Here is an 18,752-nt window from a genome sequence, read left to right as displayed (position 1 = left end):
CCATTCTTTAATTCTACTTAGGAAAAAGGGTATATTATCTCACAGCTGAGTGGGAAGATGCAAGGAACTCTGTCCAAGTTTTCTCCAGGAATATTGTTGTCAGGTTTGTGGTTTGCTTCTAGAAATTTGGTATGTGAGTTAATTTACATTTTTCACTCTACCTCCAGCTTTTTTTTTTCTTAAGGGACAGGGGTAATTTAAGAGGGAATTGAATATATCAGAGCACCTTATTTTTGTTGTTGTTGTCTGTTTGCTAAATAGGAAAGTCCATCAGCTTGGTAATGGAGGAGAGCAATGACTCCATGGAGAACCCCCAACAAGGCCAAGGGCGGAACAGTGCCATGAAGTGTGGGTGGCTGAGGAAGCAGGGAGGCTTTGTCAAGACTTGGCATACCCGTTGGTTTGTGCTCAAAGGAGATCAACTCTATTATTTCAAAGACGAAGATGAAACCAAGCCCTTGGTAAGTAGGAGAAAATTAAAGCATTGTGGTGTTTAGTAGTCTAAGAAGTAGAGGGTTTGCTAGAAACTGATGGAGACTGAGGTCAACCCAATCTCCCTGGTCTCCTTCATTTCGTTGGCATCTTTCACTCTTTCTCATTGTTTACTTTGGTTCAAGATGATGAATTTGCTAATTGAGGCCAAGAGACAAATTACACTTGTCAAATATTAATTTTAACTTTTACGAAGCTGTAACAGAGTGTCTGAGTCCCTCAGGCAAACTTACTTCATGTGGAAATGGTAATGGACATCTGCTAGAAGATATATTCTATAGCCAAAGCATCTTTCTTTTTCTCGGAAGGAAGTTGAAAGATTTGAAGGAAAACTGTAAATGCAATTTTAAGTAATTTCTGAGACATCTTCAGTATCAACTCTCTGGGAGCTTCCCTCCACTCTAACTCACATAAAATATGGATGTAGTGCCAAACCAGACAATGTTGATACATCCAACCAGCATACACAGTATAGTCCCCTGGGAAGAGTTTCTATGTTTCTTTGTGGTTTCTTACTGGTCTTTTATTTTCTTGTTTACTTATTTTCTCAGCCACAAATCTCTGGGTTGCAATTAGAGAAAGGAAAAATCTCCATCATTCCCTGTAGGTACAACAAGCTTTCTTAGCTGTGATCATTGCTTATCAATTAATGAAAGGAGATGGGAACTGAGGTATCACTTCTGTGTTCTTCCTTCATCTACATCTATAAAATATATAAATAAGAGAAAAAATGTTTTAGATCAGTTTACATAAACATCCCTAACAGTATGTTCTTGAGGCTATTTGCCTTGTATTAAAATGTAAGAATTTAATTAGGAATTTGGATCAAGGCTCTGCTTTAGTATTTTAAATTCCTCAGACATTATAATTTAACAAAGTTCTCATTAGTATAACTGACTTACATAAAGATAGCAACGAATTTACAAACTCTACTCATTTTTTGAAATTGCTATTTTTTTAGCATATTTTTACCAGGGCCAAGCATTAGACTAAGAATTTGTATACATATGTTATGAAATGCTTACAATAATCCTGTGAGGTAGGATTATCCTCACTTAAGTATGACGAAATCAATGTTTAGGTGTAATGCATGTTACCCAAATATGGGTTACCAAAATATGGTGCCATATTTTGCCTCTAGTTAGGTCCAAGTTCATATAGCCTCAGCCAAAGATCTCATAAATAAATCAATAAAAGTATCCCATATTGACATCATGAGAATTACAGTGCATTTCCATACCTGCTATTGTTTTCTTTGCAGCAAATCAGTGAGGAATATGGGGGTTATCATTATAGATGAAGAAATTGTGTCTTAGTGACATGAAGCAACATGACCCTCATCATATAGAGATCAGAGGCAAAGGAGTAAAGTCTTTTGTTTCTTAACTCTTACTCTAGGGTTCTTTTCTTGTACCTTGTTTTAAACTATGTAATACTCACAGTAAGGTATTATCCTGAACATAAAATCATTTTTACCAAACTGAGGTTAATGTGAAAAAATGTAGAACGTGGGGGATCCAGTATGGAAACTGTGATATGGAGGACCGTGTTCAATAAAACAGAAGTATGAGTAATTTTCAATATTTTGTCCTATGAACTCTTGTTCTGGCGTGGTTTGGGTGGACTGGGTTGTTAAACAGAATGGGTACAAAGCAAATGATCAATTAGGTCTCATCTAGAACCTAAACAAGGGATTAGGGGAGAAAACAGAGATTTCAGGGGCTGAGTGGCTAGAGAATTGAAAGGAAACTGAACAAACATTTTGACTCTTTGGTGAGCTCAGCGTACCTTTTAGTAATGAAGATAGGATACAATGGGTCAAACTCGAGCTCAAAATTTCTAAAATTTGAGAAATTGCAGATGTCAGAGAATATGCACATGACCCCTCTAAACTGTTAAAAGAGGATATTATCAAATTGCCTTGGCTACTGTCCTCTGTGGAATTTCTTAGAAGATCTACAGTCACAAATAGTATTCAGTGCAATGTAGTTATTTTGACAAAAAGTTGGAAATATAAATAAGAAGATGCAAAAACTTCTGATTAATTCAAATGAAACTCTGCCTCAAAGTGAAAATTACTTTCATTCATAATATTTCTAAGATAAGTAATATTTTGATATTAGTATTAGTTACTAGTATTGTAGACTTATAATGACTGAAATTAACAAGATAGTTATATTGACAAGAAAATACTAATTCTTATACAAACCAAACATAGACTACAATCATTCGCCCCCCTCCAAAAAAGGTTTTTTAATTTTTCTTCTACTTATTACTTGTTAAAGATTTGCTGCTAATAAAGTAGTAATAGTTTGGGGTGAATAACTTTGAATTATTATTCTTTTTTTGGATCATCTTTTATGACAGTACAAGCACCAGGAATTTTGACATAGTACTTTTAAATTTTAATCTTTTACACTGATGTTTAGACATGTGAGCACAGAATCAGATGAAAATCCAGCAATTCCTATATCAGAGGACATTTTGGAATTTGAAAGGACCATGTATTTGCCCATGAATGGATTAATTTCTTACTTTAAAGTGAGTTCTTTAAGTGAGCATAGATGCCTGACACATTGTAAGTGCTGCAGCACATTTTTGGACGAGTTAGTGAGTGATTCAGTAAAATATATCTCTAGCCAAGCAGGGTTGGGCCAGTACCATGTGCTGTCAGTAGTACTGACTATCCTCAGCTTCATGTATCAAAATCATAACGTGTATTTAAAATAATGAAGTTTAAATTACATTAAATAAATCCTGTAGTGATATAGAATAACCCTAAGAATTCGATGAAGAACAATTGAACATCCTGAAAAATGTTAAAATGGGAAAAAATTTAGTTGTTATAAAACCCCTCATTTTATAGATAAAGGGTACATGTGTGTGTGTGTGTGTGTGTGTGTGTGTGTGTGTATCAACCAAGGGATACTGTTAGTGAGTAGCAGATGATGAACTGAAAAATCAGATTTCCTTGCTCCTGATCCAGTGTTCCTTCAGTTTAGGCTTTTGCCTGCTCACAAATCCTCAACTTTTTTTTAGATTTGCTTCCAGTCAGAAGTACTGTTTTCAGTATTGGCACTTTCAAGCATAAGAATGCCCTTGACCTTCATATATTTTGATGAGGGCTATTTCAATAATACTGGAGGAAACATCACTAACGAAATGAAAAAAAAAAAACTTCACTCTTCTAAGCATTCCTAACCAGCTGAAAATGTTCAATAAACTTAATCTGGATTGGTTTTCCTCTCTCTTAATAGTATTTCTAAAATGAAAGGATTAGTACCCTTGAAATGTGTGTCCCTCCTGTCCTAAAAAGAGGCTCTCAATTTATTTTAGTGAAACTTTCTCTGAGTTTCTCAACTCAATAAAGAGAATAAACTCCATCATTATCCTTGTTATTAAAAACTGCACAACTGTTGGGAGAAACATGTAAACAAAATTATAATTGTGACAGGCTACCATGTAAACACTGAGTGCTCAGAAAACACAGATACAATTAGTGGCAGGGAGTGAGTGGTCACTGGCTAGAGGAGTTGGGGGAGGCTGTGCAAAGCAAGAGGTGACCCTTACCTGGGGTGCTGAAGGTTGGTGGGAGTTTTCCAGATACATAAATTGGGGAAAGGAATTCAGAGAGAGGAAAGATATGGAGTTGTAGAATAGATATCTATAAATAGCTCCATATTGTGAGGGCAGCAAAATGACAAGAAATGGGCTTAGAGAGATTGGTGGGGCCACAACAAAAATGGATGTGTATGTCACACAAAGAGGCTGGATTCTCAGGTAGGTAATGGGAAGCTCTTTCCAAAACACCTGAGCTACTCAAGATGCAAAACCACACTACCCTGTTAGAAAGGAATAATGGTGGCTGTTTCCTGATGTCTCCTCTGGCTGCTGTAATAGAATACCATAGACAGGGGTGCTTAAACAACAGAAATTAATTTTCTTAGAGTTCTAGAGGCTGGAAATCCAAGATCAAGATGCTTCCAAGGTTGGTTTCAGGCGAAGCTTCTCTTCCTGGCTTGTAGACAACTGCCTTCCCTCTGTGTCCTCACATGGCCTTTGCTTTGTACACAGGAGAGTGAGAGAGCCCTGGTGTCTCTTCTTAAAAGGACATGAGTCCTATCAGATAGCCCCATCATTGTGGCATCATTTAACCTTAAAGGCCCCAAATACAGTCACAGTGGGGGTTAGGTCTTTAATGTGAATTGGGGGGGAGGGGCGGCCCAATTCAATCCATAATACCTAATATGTTGAAAACCTATGTTAATAAATATAATTTTCTCAGTTGTTTTTCTTCCATCTGTACTGTCTATCTTCATGTCTACTAGAACCTAATATATGTGATTTAGTACATTTTAAACTTAATTATTTGAACCTAATATTGATGTTTCATATTCTTATTCAAATTGCAAATTCAAATTCTCCTTTCTCTGGGGACAGTACCTGGTTTGTAAATAAGACTTTCCAGCCTGTAGCCAGGGTTCTCCTGGCAATATATTGGAGGTCTATCTCAAAATATAGCTGCTTTATATTTAATATACATCAAACTAAAATCTTTAGTATCCTATACTTTTAAAAATGAAACTTTAGTTCATCTAGGCTGAAACCCTCTCCAGAAACCATTTTCTACAGTGTTTGCAATTACATGGATACAGATTTTATTTAGAACAGATTTAAAATAAAGTTGATTTTTGTTGTTTCTGAAAAAACAAACACGGAAAAGTGATGTATGTAGCCAATTTTGAACATACACTAATGCATCCTTTATTTCTGTTACTCATAGAACACTACTGTAAACATCCTATAGTACTGTATTTTTTCACTTTTTGTTTAATATTTTTTCTATTTTAATCTTTAAAATAAAGCTCTATTTACATACAGAAAAAAGTTTAAAATTATACTGTACAGAAGAATTTATTTTTAAAAAAGTCTTCCATCTACACTGCATACTCCTAGGACTTTTGGGTAGCTATGAAGAATGTTTTAAAACAGATTTAAACTAAGTTTGTGACAATATTGTTTGCCTATTTTTCATTAATAATCATGACAAATGACTGTGGCTTTAGTTACAGATATTATAACATGGGGTAAGCAGCTGAGTTATAGATAAAGTATGATTATTATAGCTATCCTAAAAGTAAGACAGTTATATAGATTTTGTTAAATGAATTTAGTGATATTCCTAGTACTTTTTTGGAACCATTTGTTTTACTTCTATCCTGAAGTATATTATTACTTAAATAATAACCAAGTCTCAAGTATGGCCATACTAGTGAATGTCTCTGACATACCCTGGGTACTAGAACTTGACACTGGAAAGCATTGATTTTTAGAAGCCAGTCTGGCACTCCTGATAAAATGACTAAAATCCAAACAGGCACTAACCCAATTAATCTAGTCTAGACTTTCTACAACAGATATTTATCCACTTGTGTGGGGAGGGTTTTTCTGGACATGATGAAGATGACACTGTATTAGATCACAATGGATTTTCTTAACTTAGAGAACAAAGTGATTTTCAGTGAATTATAACCTGAGGTCTGACCTCTAAATGTGCAAAAATTGATTACCGATTTAAGAGTAAGCTCTAATTTTATATATTTAATGAAACTTGTGAGTTAACGAAATCTAGAGATCTCTAAGGCAATTGCTGTTCTCTGTTAAAGTATATGAGCCAGGGGGCTTCCCTGATGGTCCAGTGGGTAAGACTCCACACTCCCAATGCAGATGGCCCAGGTTCAATCCCTGTTTGGGGAACTAGATCCCACGTGCATGCTGCAACTAAGAGTTCACATGCCGCAACTGAGAAGTGCACATGCTGCAACTAAAAAAGATCCCTCCCTGCAACTAAGGATCCCTCATGCTGCAATGAAGATCCCGTGTGCCACAACTAAGACCCAGCGCAGAAAAAATAAATAAATAAATAAATAAATATTTAAAAATATAAAGTATATGAGCCAGAAGCAGCCAAAACCCCGATTGCGTGTTTAAAATAATACTGGAGGGACTTCCCTGGTGGTCCAGTGGTTAAGATTCTGTGCTTCCAATGCAGCGGGCAAGGATTCGATCCTTGGTCAGGGATCCCGCATGCTGCATGGCACAGCCAAATAATAATAATAATACTAGGAACCTTGAAACTTGAATTTCAGCTTCAAATCTATAACTGACTTTCTATGTAGCATCTAAGTCTTTTGCCATTTAAAAAGACACATAAGAAGGTATTGTGTGTCATCATAAATTTTTAGGAACTCAGCTCTTTCCTAGAAATTATATCAAAAGATAGTGTTATTAATATAAAGTATTTAATTCTGCTATTTGTTGAATAATTTTTTATTGCTTATGGAAGTCACCTAGGCATGGCATTTATTTATTTCAGTGTGGTTACAACAGGCTTTTGAGTTACATTGTTTGGGTTGAATCTTGATTCATCTACCAAATAACTATGATATACTAGGTAGTGATTAAGCTGGTTTAAGCTTCAATTTACTAATCTGTGCAATGGGATAATAGTAGAACCTACCTCATAACATTGTTAAGAGGTTTAAATAAGATAATTTATGGAAAGAATCTTAGAAAGCAGTAGCATATAATAAGCATAAAGTAAATGTTAGCTATTTTTATAATATTAGTTTGACAAAAAGTTTATTTCTTGAGATGTTCACCCTAATCATTCATTCATTTCATTTTTTTCAACACATATTTATAGATTCAAGTGTACCTGTAGTTATTATGCTAGATTCTAAGAAACAAAAAGATGCTATAACTGATGGTATAAAAAGATAGACCCCCCCACGCAAAAAAAAAAAAAAAAGATTTAAAAGGAAGAAGCTGATTTCTTTCTCAGGTGAAGGTCCAAAGTCATTCTAGGTAAGTGAGGAGGTCTGCTTCAAAAATCTGTTTAGAAACTTAAGCTGCCAATGATTTTGCCAGTTTAACTTTTGGCTTCAAAATTCATCATGGGGTTATTTCCTTCCCAGTCACCTAGAAGGCAGTATAAAATAGTGTACTGCATAGAAGGATTAGGTGGACTGATAGTGGCTCTTATCACTTCTATTCACATTCTGTTAGATAGAACTGAGTCACATGATCATTCCTAACTGCACAGGAGGCTGGGCATGCAGCCTAGCTTTATCCTGGGAGCAGAGAAGAATGTGGGTATGAAAAAAGAGTTAGCAGTCTCTGCCACAGAGACAAATAATGCTAAATATCCATGAAGGTGGTGCTCAATTCCAGTGGCTGTTATAGACAATTGCAGTTACCATACAGTGTAATGAGTATTAAAATAAGGAAAGTATAGAGAACCATTAGGAAGCCATGGGAGGGGCACCTATAACCACTTCAAGGTTCAGGGAGAGTTTTTCAAAAGAATATATATTTAACCTGAGAATTGAAGGAGAGCATAACTTTATTACAAGCAGTTGGGTTGATATATGTGGCAGAATTAAAGGTGTAGGTCACGGTCCTTCGGTAGATTGTTGGAGAATTGATAATGGCTGAGTATTTCAGCACCTAAGAAAGAAGACAAGCAGTGATTCTTCCCTTGCTTTTATGTGCCTATTTTTCTTGGTTTACTGGATTTAGAGCTAAACAGTGAAAACAGGGCTTATTCTATGTATAGCTCACTGTGGAGGAATCCAAAATGCTCACCTATCCAAAAAGGCCTCCTCTGATAGTCCTGCAACTCTGTCTGGTGTTCCTATTGTTCATTATTTTGTATTGTGCTATAATTTCTGGAAAAAATTTTGAAAGGCAACTATGCCACAAACACTTGGTCTTCTATCATCCATTATTACCTTACCACGAATCATGGTAATCAGTCACTTTTGACTGTAGGAGGAAGAGCTGAGAAAATCTGTTGCTTCTGGAGAGGGTACTTAGTATGGAAGAGCAGCAAAGTATGTCTTGGACGAAGGGAAATTGATGGATGGGCATGGTGGCCAGAGGGTTCAGTGTGAGAGAAGACTTCATCGTCATAATTTCGTCTAGAATTGACTCTGTCCAGCGTGGTCATTTCTCTGGAAAGCAGTTGAGCCCAGTTTTGTTTTGTTTTGTTTTTTTTGGCTGCACTGGGTCTTCATTGCTGCATGCCAGCTTTCTCTAGCTGCGGTGAGCGGGGGCTACTCTTCCTTGTGGTGTGCAGGCATCTCATTGCAGTGGCTTCTCTTGTTGCCAAGCATGGGCTCTAGGTGAGCGGGCTTCAGTAGTTGTGGCACCGAGCTTAGTTGCTCCGTGGCATGTGGGATCTTCTCGGACCAGGGATCAAACCTGTGTCCCCTGCATTGGCAGGATTCTTAATCACTGTGCCACCAGGGAAGTCCCAGCCCAGTTGTTCTGTATACAGGTTCTAGGATCAGACTCCCTGTGTTCAGCCTAGACTCGATCACTAGCGATAGGCTTTGGGTGAGTTACTTGTTGTTTACTTGGGTTACTTACACATATGTAAAATGTGAGTAATAATAATACTTATCTAATAAGTAGTTGTTAGCATACATGAAATGACATTTCTAGAATACTTTTACAATATGTGGCCACATATTAAGCACTCAGTAAATATTGACTATTGTTAACACCACCACCACTACGATCATCATCATCATCATCATCATCATTTTTACCATCTTTTACCATCAGGATACCCTGACACAGCAGTTTAGAAATCAGGTTCTATAATATATACTTTATTAATTGTGTAACAAAAGGAATGGTAGATGATCAGCCCATGTAAGTAATGCTAACTTCAGAGCATAAGATAACTTGTTTTCACTTGTGATCTATGCGGCTAATACACTGAACTCAAATGGAAATATTCTCCAAAAAAAAAAAAAATGCTAACCTTTGCAGGATGTCTTTTCTCTTTGTTTAAGTTACTTTTGGGGTCCCTTCAGAGCTTATCAAAATGATATGAGGACAGCCAAGGAGTCTTGAAGGATTCTTTCTGGACCATCCCAGAGAGAGGCAGCCCTAGTTTTCTGGTCTCACGCACAGCACTTTTTCCTCAACGACAATTTGGAGAGAGATCTACTGGAGTTGAATCCCTTGAGTTCTGCTTCTAACATTTACTCATATTGACTGAAGGCTTTTGTATTTGTGATGAAATTCAATAGACAGAACCAGATAATTCATATGCTATCTCATTAGCATAAGTTTAGATCTATTTCCATTATCCCAACTAGTGGAGAAGAGAATCTAGGGAAAAAAAGTTAATGGTTGAAAATATAATTTGAATATTTATATTTTTAGTGCTTAGAGTAATACATTTTAAATGGCTACATTTTCTTCCCCTGGTGTATGAAGTATTTCACAGCTATTTGCTATTCCTTTTCTTTCAGGTTTCTTTTGAGCACTCAATCTTTCTGGCCATTCTTCTTTAGCTTTATCCTGCATAAATCCAGATGTTCTCTGTTTTCTAGTGTTATTACCATATATTCATTCATTCAGCAGCTGTTTATCAATTGTAAACTACATAAATTATAATTTACAAAATGTTTTGATCCCTTTTTGTGTAAAAGGAAGCAACCCTAGATACATGAATTGTTAATCTTACTTTCCGAATTTTGGCTTCTTTCCCTTAGCATATTTTCAGGGTTCATCCATATTGTAGCATATATTAGTAGTTCATTTCCTTATATGGCCTAACAGTATTCACTTGTCTCGATATGCCACATTTTATATATATCCATTCTCCAGCTGACAAACATTTCGGTTGTTTCCCACTCTGGGGCTATTATGAATAATGCTGCTATGAGCATTTGAGTACAAGTTTTTGTATAGACATATGTTTCCATTTCTTTTGGTTATATACATAGAAGTGGAATTGATGGGATATACAGCAACTCTATGTTTAACCTTTTGAGGAAATATGCCAGTCATTTTTAATTATTAAATTCCAATTTGATTTAACACTCAAGCCTCACACTGGTTTATTTATTCATTTATTTAAACATCCTTATTGGGATATAATTGCTTTACAATGATGTGCTAGTTTCTGCTTTATAACAAAGTGAATCAGCTATACATATACATATGTTCCCATATCTCTTCCCTCTTGCATCTCCCTCCCTCCCACTCTCCCTATCCCACCCCTCCAGGCAGTCAAAAAGCGCTGAGCTGATCTCCCTGCATTATGCAGCTGCTTCCCACTAGCTATCTATTTTATATTTGGTAGTGTATATATGTCCATGCCACTCTCTCACTTCATCCCAGTTTACCCTTCCCCTTCCTCATGTCCTCAAGTCCATTCTCTATGTCTGCATCTGTATTCCTGTCCTGTCCCTAAGTTCGTCAGAACCTTTATTTTTTATTTATTTATTTAGATTCCATATATATGTGTTAGCATATGGTATTTGTTTTATTCTTTCTGACTTCACTCTGTATGACAGACTCTAGGTCCATCCACCTCACCACAAACACCTCAATTTCATTTCTTTTTAACGCTGAGTAATATTTCATTGCATATATGTGCCACATCTTCTTTATCCATTCATCTGTTGATGGACACTTAGGTTGCTTCCATGTCCTGGCTACTGTAAATAGAGCTGCAATGAACATTGTGGTACATGACTCTTTTTGAGTTATGGTTTTCTCAGGGTATATGCCCAGTAGTGGGATTGCTGGGTCATATGGTAGTTCTATTTTCAGTTTTGTAAGGAACCTCCATACTGTTCTCCATAGTGCTGTATCAATTTACATTCCCACCAACAGTGCAAGAGGGTTCTCTTTTCTCCACACGCTCTCCAGCATTTATTGTTTGAGGATTTTTTGATGATGGCCATTCTGACTTGTGTGAGGTGATACCTCATTGTAGTTTTGATTTGCATTTCCCTAATGATTAGTGACGAGCATTCTTTCATGTATTTGTGGCTATCTGTATATCTTTGGAGAAATGTCTATTTAGGCCTTCTGCCCATTTTGGGATTGGGTTGTTTGTTTTTGTGATATTGAGCTGCATGAGCTGCTTGTATATTTTGGAGATTAATCCTTTGTCAGTTGCTTCATTTGCAAATATTTTCTCCCATTCTTAGGGTTGTCTTTTCATCTTGTTTATGGTTTCCTTTGCTGTGCAAAAGCTTTTAAGTTTCATTAGGTCCCATTTGTTTATTTTTGTTTTTACTTCCATTTCTCTAGGAGGTGGGTCAAAAAGGATCTTGCTGTGATTTATGTCATAGAGTGTTCTGCCTATGTTTTCCTCTAAGAGTTTGATAGTGTCTGGACTTACCTTTAGGTCTTTAATCCATTTTGAGTTTATTTTTCTGTTTGGTGTTATGGAGTGTTCTAATTTCATTCTTTTCCATGTACCTATCCAGGTTTCCCAGCACCACTTATTGAAGAGGCTAACTTTTCTCCATTGTATATTCTTGCCTCTTCTATCAAAGATAAGGTGGCCATATGTGCATGGGTTTACCTCTGGGATTTTTATCCTGTTCCATTGACCTATATTTCTGTTTTTGTGCCAGTACCATACTGTCTTGATTACTGGAGCTTTGTTAGTATAGTCTGAAGTCAGGGAGCCTGATTCCTCCAGCACAGTTTTTCTTTCTCAAGATTGCTTTGGCTATTCAGGGTCTTGTGTTACCATGCAAACCATGAAATTTTTTGTTCTAGTTCTGTGAAAAATGCCATTCGTAGTTTGATAGGGATTGCATTGAAATTGTAGATTGCTTTGGGTAGTATAGTCATTTTCACAATGTTGATTCTTCCAATCCAAGAACATGGCATATCTCTCCATCTATTTGTATCATTTTTAATTTCTTTTATCAGTGTCTTATAGTTTTCTGCATACAGGTCTTTTTTCTCCTTAGGTAGGTTTATTCCTAGATATTTTATTCTTTTTGTTGCAATGGTAAATGGGAGTGTTTTCTTGATTTCACTTTCAGATTTTTCATCATTAGTGTATAGGAATGCCAGAGATTTCTGTGCATTAATTTTGTATCCTGCTACTTTACCAAATTCATTGATTAGCTCTAGTAGTTTTCTGCTGGCATCTTTAGGATTCTCTATGTATAGTATCATCTGCAAACAGTGACAGCTTTACTTCTTTTCTGATTTGGTTTCCTTTTATTTCTTTTTCTTCTCTGATTGTGGTGGCTAAAACTTCCAAAACTATGTTGAATAATAGTGGTGAGAGTGGACATCCTTGTCTTGTTCCTGATCTTAGAGGAAATGATTTCAGTTTTTCACCATTGAGAATGATGTTGGCTGTGGGTTTGTCATATATGGCCTTTAATATGTTGAGGTAAGTTCCCTCTATGGTTACTTTCCAGAGGGTTTTTATCATAAATGGGTGTTGAATTTTGTCAAGAGATTTTTCTGCATCTATTGAAGTGATCATATGGTTTTTCTCCTTCAATTTGTTAATATGGTGTATCGTGTTGATTGATTTGCGTATATTGAAGAATCCTTGCATTCCTGGGATAAACCCCACTTGATCATGGTGTATGATCCTTTTAATGTGGTGTTAGATTCTGTTTGCTAGTAGTTTGTTGTGGATTTTTGCATCTATGTTCATCAGTGATATTGGCCTGTAGTTTTCTTTCTTTGTGACATCTTTGTCTGTCTTTGGTATCAGGGTGATGGTGGCCTCGTAGAATGAGTTTGTGAGTGTTCCGCTCTCTGTTATATTTTGGAAGAGTTTGAGAAGGATAGGTGTTAGCTCTTCTCTAAATGTTTGATAGAATTCACCTGTGAAGCCATCAGGTCCTGGGCTTTTGTTTGTTGGAAGGTTTTTAATCACAGTTTCAATTTCAGTGCTGGTAATTGGTCTGTTCGGGTTTTCTATTTCTTCCTGGTTCAGTGTTGGAAGGTTGTGCTTTTCTAAGAATTTTCCATTGCTTCCAGGTTGTCCATTTTATTGGCATAGAGTTGCTTGTAGTAATCTCTCATAACCCTTTGTATTTCTGCAGTGTCAGTTGTTACTTCTCCTTTTTCATTTCTAATTCTATTGATTTGAGTCTTCTCCCTTTTTTTCTTGATGAGTCTGGCTAATGGTTTATCAATTTTGTTTAACTTCTGAAAGAACCAGCTTTTAGTTTTATTGATCTTTGCTATCGTTTCCTTCATTTCTTTTTCATTTCTGACCTGATCTTTATGATTTCTTTCCTTCTGCTAACTTTGGTGGGTTTTTGTTCTTCTTTCTCTAATTGCTTTAAGTGTAAGTTTAGGCTGTTTATTTGAGATGTATCTTGTTTCTTGAGGTAGGATTGTATTGCTATAAACTTCTCTCTTAGAAAAGCTTTTGCTGCATCCCATAGGTATTGGGTCGTCGTGTTTTCATTGTTATTTGTTTCTAGGCATTTTTTGATTTCCTCTTTGATTTCTTCAGTGATCTCTTGGTTATTTAGTAGTGTATTGTTTAGCTTCCATGTGTTTGTATTTTTTACTGATTTTTTCCTGTAATTGATATCTAGTCTCATAGTGTTGTGGTTGGAAAAGGTACTTGATATGATTTCAATTTCCTTAAATTTACCAAAGCTTGATCTGTGACCCAAGATATGATCTATCCTGGAGAATGTTCCATGAGCACTTGAGAAAAATGTGTATTCTGTTGTTTTTGGATGGAATGTCCTATAAATATCAATTAAGTCCATCTTGTTTAATGTATCATTTAAAGCTTGTGTTTCCTTTTTTATTTTCATTTTGGATGATCTGTCCATTGGTGAAAGTGGGGTGTTAAAGTCCCCTACTATATATTTGTTACTGTCGATTTCCCCTCTTATGGCTGTTATTATTTGCCTTATGTATTGAGGTGCTCCTATGTTGGATGCATAGATATTTACAATTGTTATATTTTCTTCTTGCATTGATCTCTTGATCATTATGTAGTGTCCTTCTTTGTCTCTTCTAATAGTCTTTATTTTGAAGTCTATTTTGTCTGATATGAGAATTGCTATGCTAGCTTTCTTTTGATTTCCATTGCATGGAATATCTTTTACCATCCCCTCACTGTCAGTCTGTATGTGTCCCTAGGTCTGAAGCTGGTCTTTTGTAGACAGCAAATATACAGGTCTTGTTTTTGTATCCATTCAGCCACTCTATGTCTTTTGGTGGGACCATTTAATCCATTTACATTTAAGGTAGTTATCAATATGTATGTCCCTCTAAGCATTTTCTTAATTGTTTTGTGCTTGTTATTGCAGGTCTTTTCCTTCTCTTGTGTTTCCTGCCTAGAGAAGTTCCTTTAGCATGTGTTGTAAAGCTGGTTTGGTGGTGCTGAATTCTCTTAGCTTTTGCTTGTCTGTAAAGATTTTAATTTCTCTGTTGAATCTGAATGAGATCCTTGCTGGGTAGAGTAATCTTGGTTGTAGGTTTCTCCCCTTCATCACTTTAAATATGTACTGCCACTTGCTTCTGTCTTACAGAGTTTCTGCTGAAAGATCAGCTGGTAACCTTATGGGTATTCCCTTGTATATTATTCGTTGCTTTTCCCTTGCTTCTTTTAATATTTTTTCTTTGTATTTAATTTTTTATAGTATGATTAATATGTGTCTTGGCATGTTTCTCCTTGAATTTTTCCTGTATGGGACTGTCTGCACTTCCTGGACCTGATTGACTATTTCCTTTCCCATATTAAAGAATTTTTCAGCTATAATCTCTTCAAACATTTTCTCAGTCCCTTTCTTTTTCTCTTCTTCTTCTGGCGGCCCTATAATTCGAATGTTGGTGTGTTTAATGTTTTTTCAGGAGTCTCTGAGACTGTCCTCAATTCTTTTCATTCTTTTTTTCTTTATTCTGCTCTGCAGTAGTTATTTCCACTATTTTATCTTCCAGGTCACTTATCCGTTCTTCTGCCTCAGTTATTCTGCTATTGATTCCTTCTAGAGAATTTTTAATTTTATTTTTTGTGTTGTTCATCATTTTTTGTTTGCTCTTTAGTTCTTCTCAGTCCTTGTTAAATGTTTCTTGCATTTTATCTATTCTATTTCCAAGATTTTGGATCACCTTTACTATCATTTATCTGAATTCTTTTTCAGGTAGACTGCCTACTTCCTCTTCATTTGTTTGGTCTGGTGGGTTTTTACCTTGTTCCTTCATCTACTGTGTTTTCCTCTGTCTTCTCATTTTTCTTAACTTACTGTGTTTGGGGTCTCCTTTTTGCAGGCTGCAAGTTCATAGTTCCCATTGTTTTTGTTGTCTGCCCCTACTGGGTGAGCTAACCTTCCTGGCTAGCTGTGGTGCACTACTCCCCTTCAGGATGTGTTTATGCAGCCATTCCCAGTCTTCTCTCTTCTCCCTGGGATCTGACCTCCAAAGCCTGAGCCTCAGCTCCCAGCCCCCACCTACCCTGGTGGGTGAGCAGAGAAGCCTCTCAGGCTGGTGAGTGCTGGTCGGCACCGATCCTCTGTGCTGGAATCTCTCCGCTTTGCCCTCTGCACCCCTGTTGCTGTGCTCTCCTCTGTGGCTCCAAAGCTTCCCCCCTTCCACCCCGCCCCCCATCTCTGCCAGTGAAGGGGCTTCCTTGTGTTTGGAAACTTTTCCACTTTCACATCTCCCTCCCAGAGGTGCAGGTCCTGTCCCTATTCTTTTGTCTCTGTTTTTTCTTTTTTCTTTTGCCCTACCCAGGTATGTGGGGCATTTCCTGCCTTTTGGGAAGTCTGAGGTCTTCTGCCAGCATTCAGTAGGTGTTCTGTAGGAGTTGTTCCACATGTAGATGTATTTCTGATGTATTTGTGGGGAGGAAGGTGATCTCCACGTCTTACTTGTCTGCCATCTTGAAGGTCTGAAACTCCTCACGCTTGGTTTAAATCTCATTTATGTTGCTCCACGCTGTATCCCAGCGCTTGCCAGCTTTGATGGGGCACACACAAGGGAGGAAGCTCAGGTGCACTTTTTCTCCTCCCCTCTACCCTCAGCACTGTGTGTGTGTGTTTGTGTGTGTCTGTGTGTTTGATTGTCTGTCTGCATGTTTGAGAGTCCCATGCACTGGATAACCTTTCCTTCTCTTTGAGGTCGCTGAACTGGCAGTGGGGAAGAGGAGAGCAAGAACAAATACATCTCTGCCTAAGAGCCTATCATTGTAAGGAGACTATAGGGCCATCTTGATTGCTCCTGATTCTCTGGCTAACTTGTGGCTGTTAATGACCATCCTTACTACCCAGAATGTTGGAGATGGGGCTGTATCTCATCCTCTTTTTTCACCCTTCAGCTCTCAAAATGAGCAGTACACCCACAGCTTCTTGCTCCTAGGTGGTCATCACAAGGCCACCCACCTTCCCTGGTTAAACTTGAGCTCCTGGAAATACATACATGGTCACCATGACAAATGTGGTGTAGGCTCCTCCACACTGCCACAGAATTTTCCCTGCCCTGCAGTTCTTTTGTCCATTATTCAGGGATAGGTGAAGAACAGTCTAAGCATTAAGCTACCAGTCTCTGTAGTTGCCAGCAATTCTCCTGGAGTTTGTTCTCCCTTGACTAGAGAGAGTTTTGGCTTTCCCCAAACTTCTTTCCTTAGCAAGAAGTAGCTGATGGCATTTGTTGTCTTTCCAAATTTAACATCTTTTTATTTCTGGTTTTAGATTGTAGAAGTCTTTTTGGGACAATAGGATAATTCCTACTCAACATTTTAGTACAAAACCTTGTGTCATAATATTACATTTTTCAATTACAACTCATGAATCAAATGTACATACTTTCTTCTCCCAGGTAAGTGGGACTAATATTCTCTCATTAACCACCAATTCTAGAGACTGTCAAAATCCTTCATGTGTCTGATTTCCCATGATTATTACCTTGGAACAATATTCTGTTCCATTTATAAGCTAGATACTCACCATATAGTAAGTACTGCATATATTTTAAACATGCTAAATTATTTTATTTTATTTTCTCACTCATTTTTCCTATTTGTGTCATAGACATAGAAGAGATTAACAGAATCAATTCAAGGTCTTAGCAGAACCCTCAGTTCATCTTTGCAAACCTGGATTCCTACTTAAATATATTTTTCTAGGTATGGGATCACATATGGTTAAATAATGTGTTATCCCTCACTAAACTTAAAAAAAATTTAGTTTGGATAAGTAGATGCACATCTTCTACTTGTCCTGTCTTTTGGCTAATCTTGAGAAATTTTCAGAGGGATGGCTAGAATAAAGAACTGAATCTGTAGATGTGAGCTCACTGACCTAGATGTGGGTTGAATATGCACTAGTCCTGGCCTTTCTTGCAGTGGGCAATGATTATTTGAATAAACCAACATAACCCTAACTTGACTGTGTTACTTAACATTTAGAACCTTCTCCAGGGAAAGCTGGAAACATCAGCAGTAAGACTCTAATACATTTTCAGACAGCTTTGCAGTGCCAAATTCCTGTGTCTATTTTGAACCTCTTTCCTTGTTGTTTTATTTTTTTTTAATGACTAGACTTACTACTTATATTTTCCTCTAGATTTTAAAGAGAAAATTGACATTCTGCCAATTTCTGTTTTTTACAGTACACATGGTGGTGCAGGAGCCTAGGGTTTTCCTGGGTTATGGACTTTATTCTGCCATTAATGAAAGATATCACCTTGTGTTAATCAATTCTCTTAGTACTTCCTCTGTTAAATGAGGAGATGAAATTGATGGTTTCAGAGTTGCTCTTTGATCCCTTATTTCTAGAAGTTTTGCTTAGCCCCACAAATGCTGCTGCTTTCTAAAAATTAAACTTTCGTAATTCTTCCAGTGAACTAATATTTTTGATTATTTCCCAGATCATTACATTTGCCTATAAAATGTTCATGGGATATCCACAGATATTTTGAAAATGGGACACTTTACCTTTTGACCATACTGGGGGAAAATGAGCAGTCATTCCATTTTCAAACTAGACAAAGATTTCATAAATATTCTAAATGTTCTGTGTTAGTTTGCATTTCGAATGTTTAAGCAAAAATCTTTGGTGAAGGCAGTTTTACTCATTATCACAGACAGTGACATAATTGCTCATCTAAAATACTCACTGTTTTCAAAACTTCCTCTTTAAAGTATCATCATTTCACATGCAATTGTGATAAGAAGACAGTGGTTATTTAAGATGTTTCTCCTTTTAAGTCTTTAAAAATGCTAAAGAATATTTTAGAGATACAAACAATGACTTTGCTCCCTCTGAAGCCCTTTCCTTCCAAAATTATGAGATGCAAAACTCATGAAATAGAAAACTTGGCTGGGTTTTATAAACATGCATAAATCATTCATAAGACTGTTGTTTATTGAGATTCTATCAATGAATTCCTTTTCCAAGCAGATACTGCGACATTCTTTGTGTCATTGTTCAACATTTACA

At 36.7% G+C, this 18,752-nt stretch overlaps 1 protein-coding gene across 1 annotated transcript in view; it reads left to right on the top strand.

Annotated features, from left to right (window-relative positions):
• Positions 1–269: 269 nt before the first annotated feature.
• The window catches only part of LOC103078977 (rho GTPase-activating protein 24-like), a gene marked incomplete at its 3' end in the record, with an annotated part of 141,411 nt that continues 122,928 nt past the window's right edge, over positions 270–18,752 (top strand). Inside the window, exon 1 of the mRNA XM_007447517.1 lies at positions 270–461. Coding sequence (XP_007447579.1) covers positions 282–461 — 180 coding nt within the window. The remainder of the gene's footprint in view (positions 462–18,752) is intronic.

This window comes from Lipotes vexillifer, unplaced genomic scaffold (assembly GCF_000442215.2).
Source record: "Lipotes vexillifer unplaced genomic scaffold, Lipotes_vexillifer_v1.1 scaffold747, whole genome shotgun sequence".
In the NCBI taxonomy this organism is placed as follows: domain Eukaryota; kingdom Metazoa; phylum Chordata; class Mammalia; order Artiodactyla; family Lipotidae; genus Lipotes; species Lipotes vexillifer.
The sequence above is the reverse complement of the archived record's forward strand: the minus strand, read 5'-3'. Positions and strand labels throughout refer to the sequence as shown.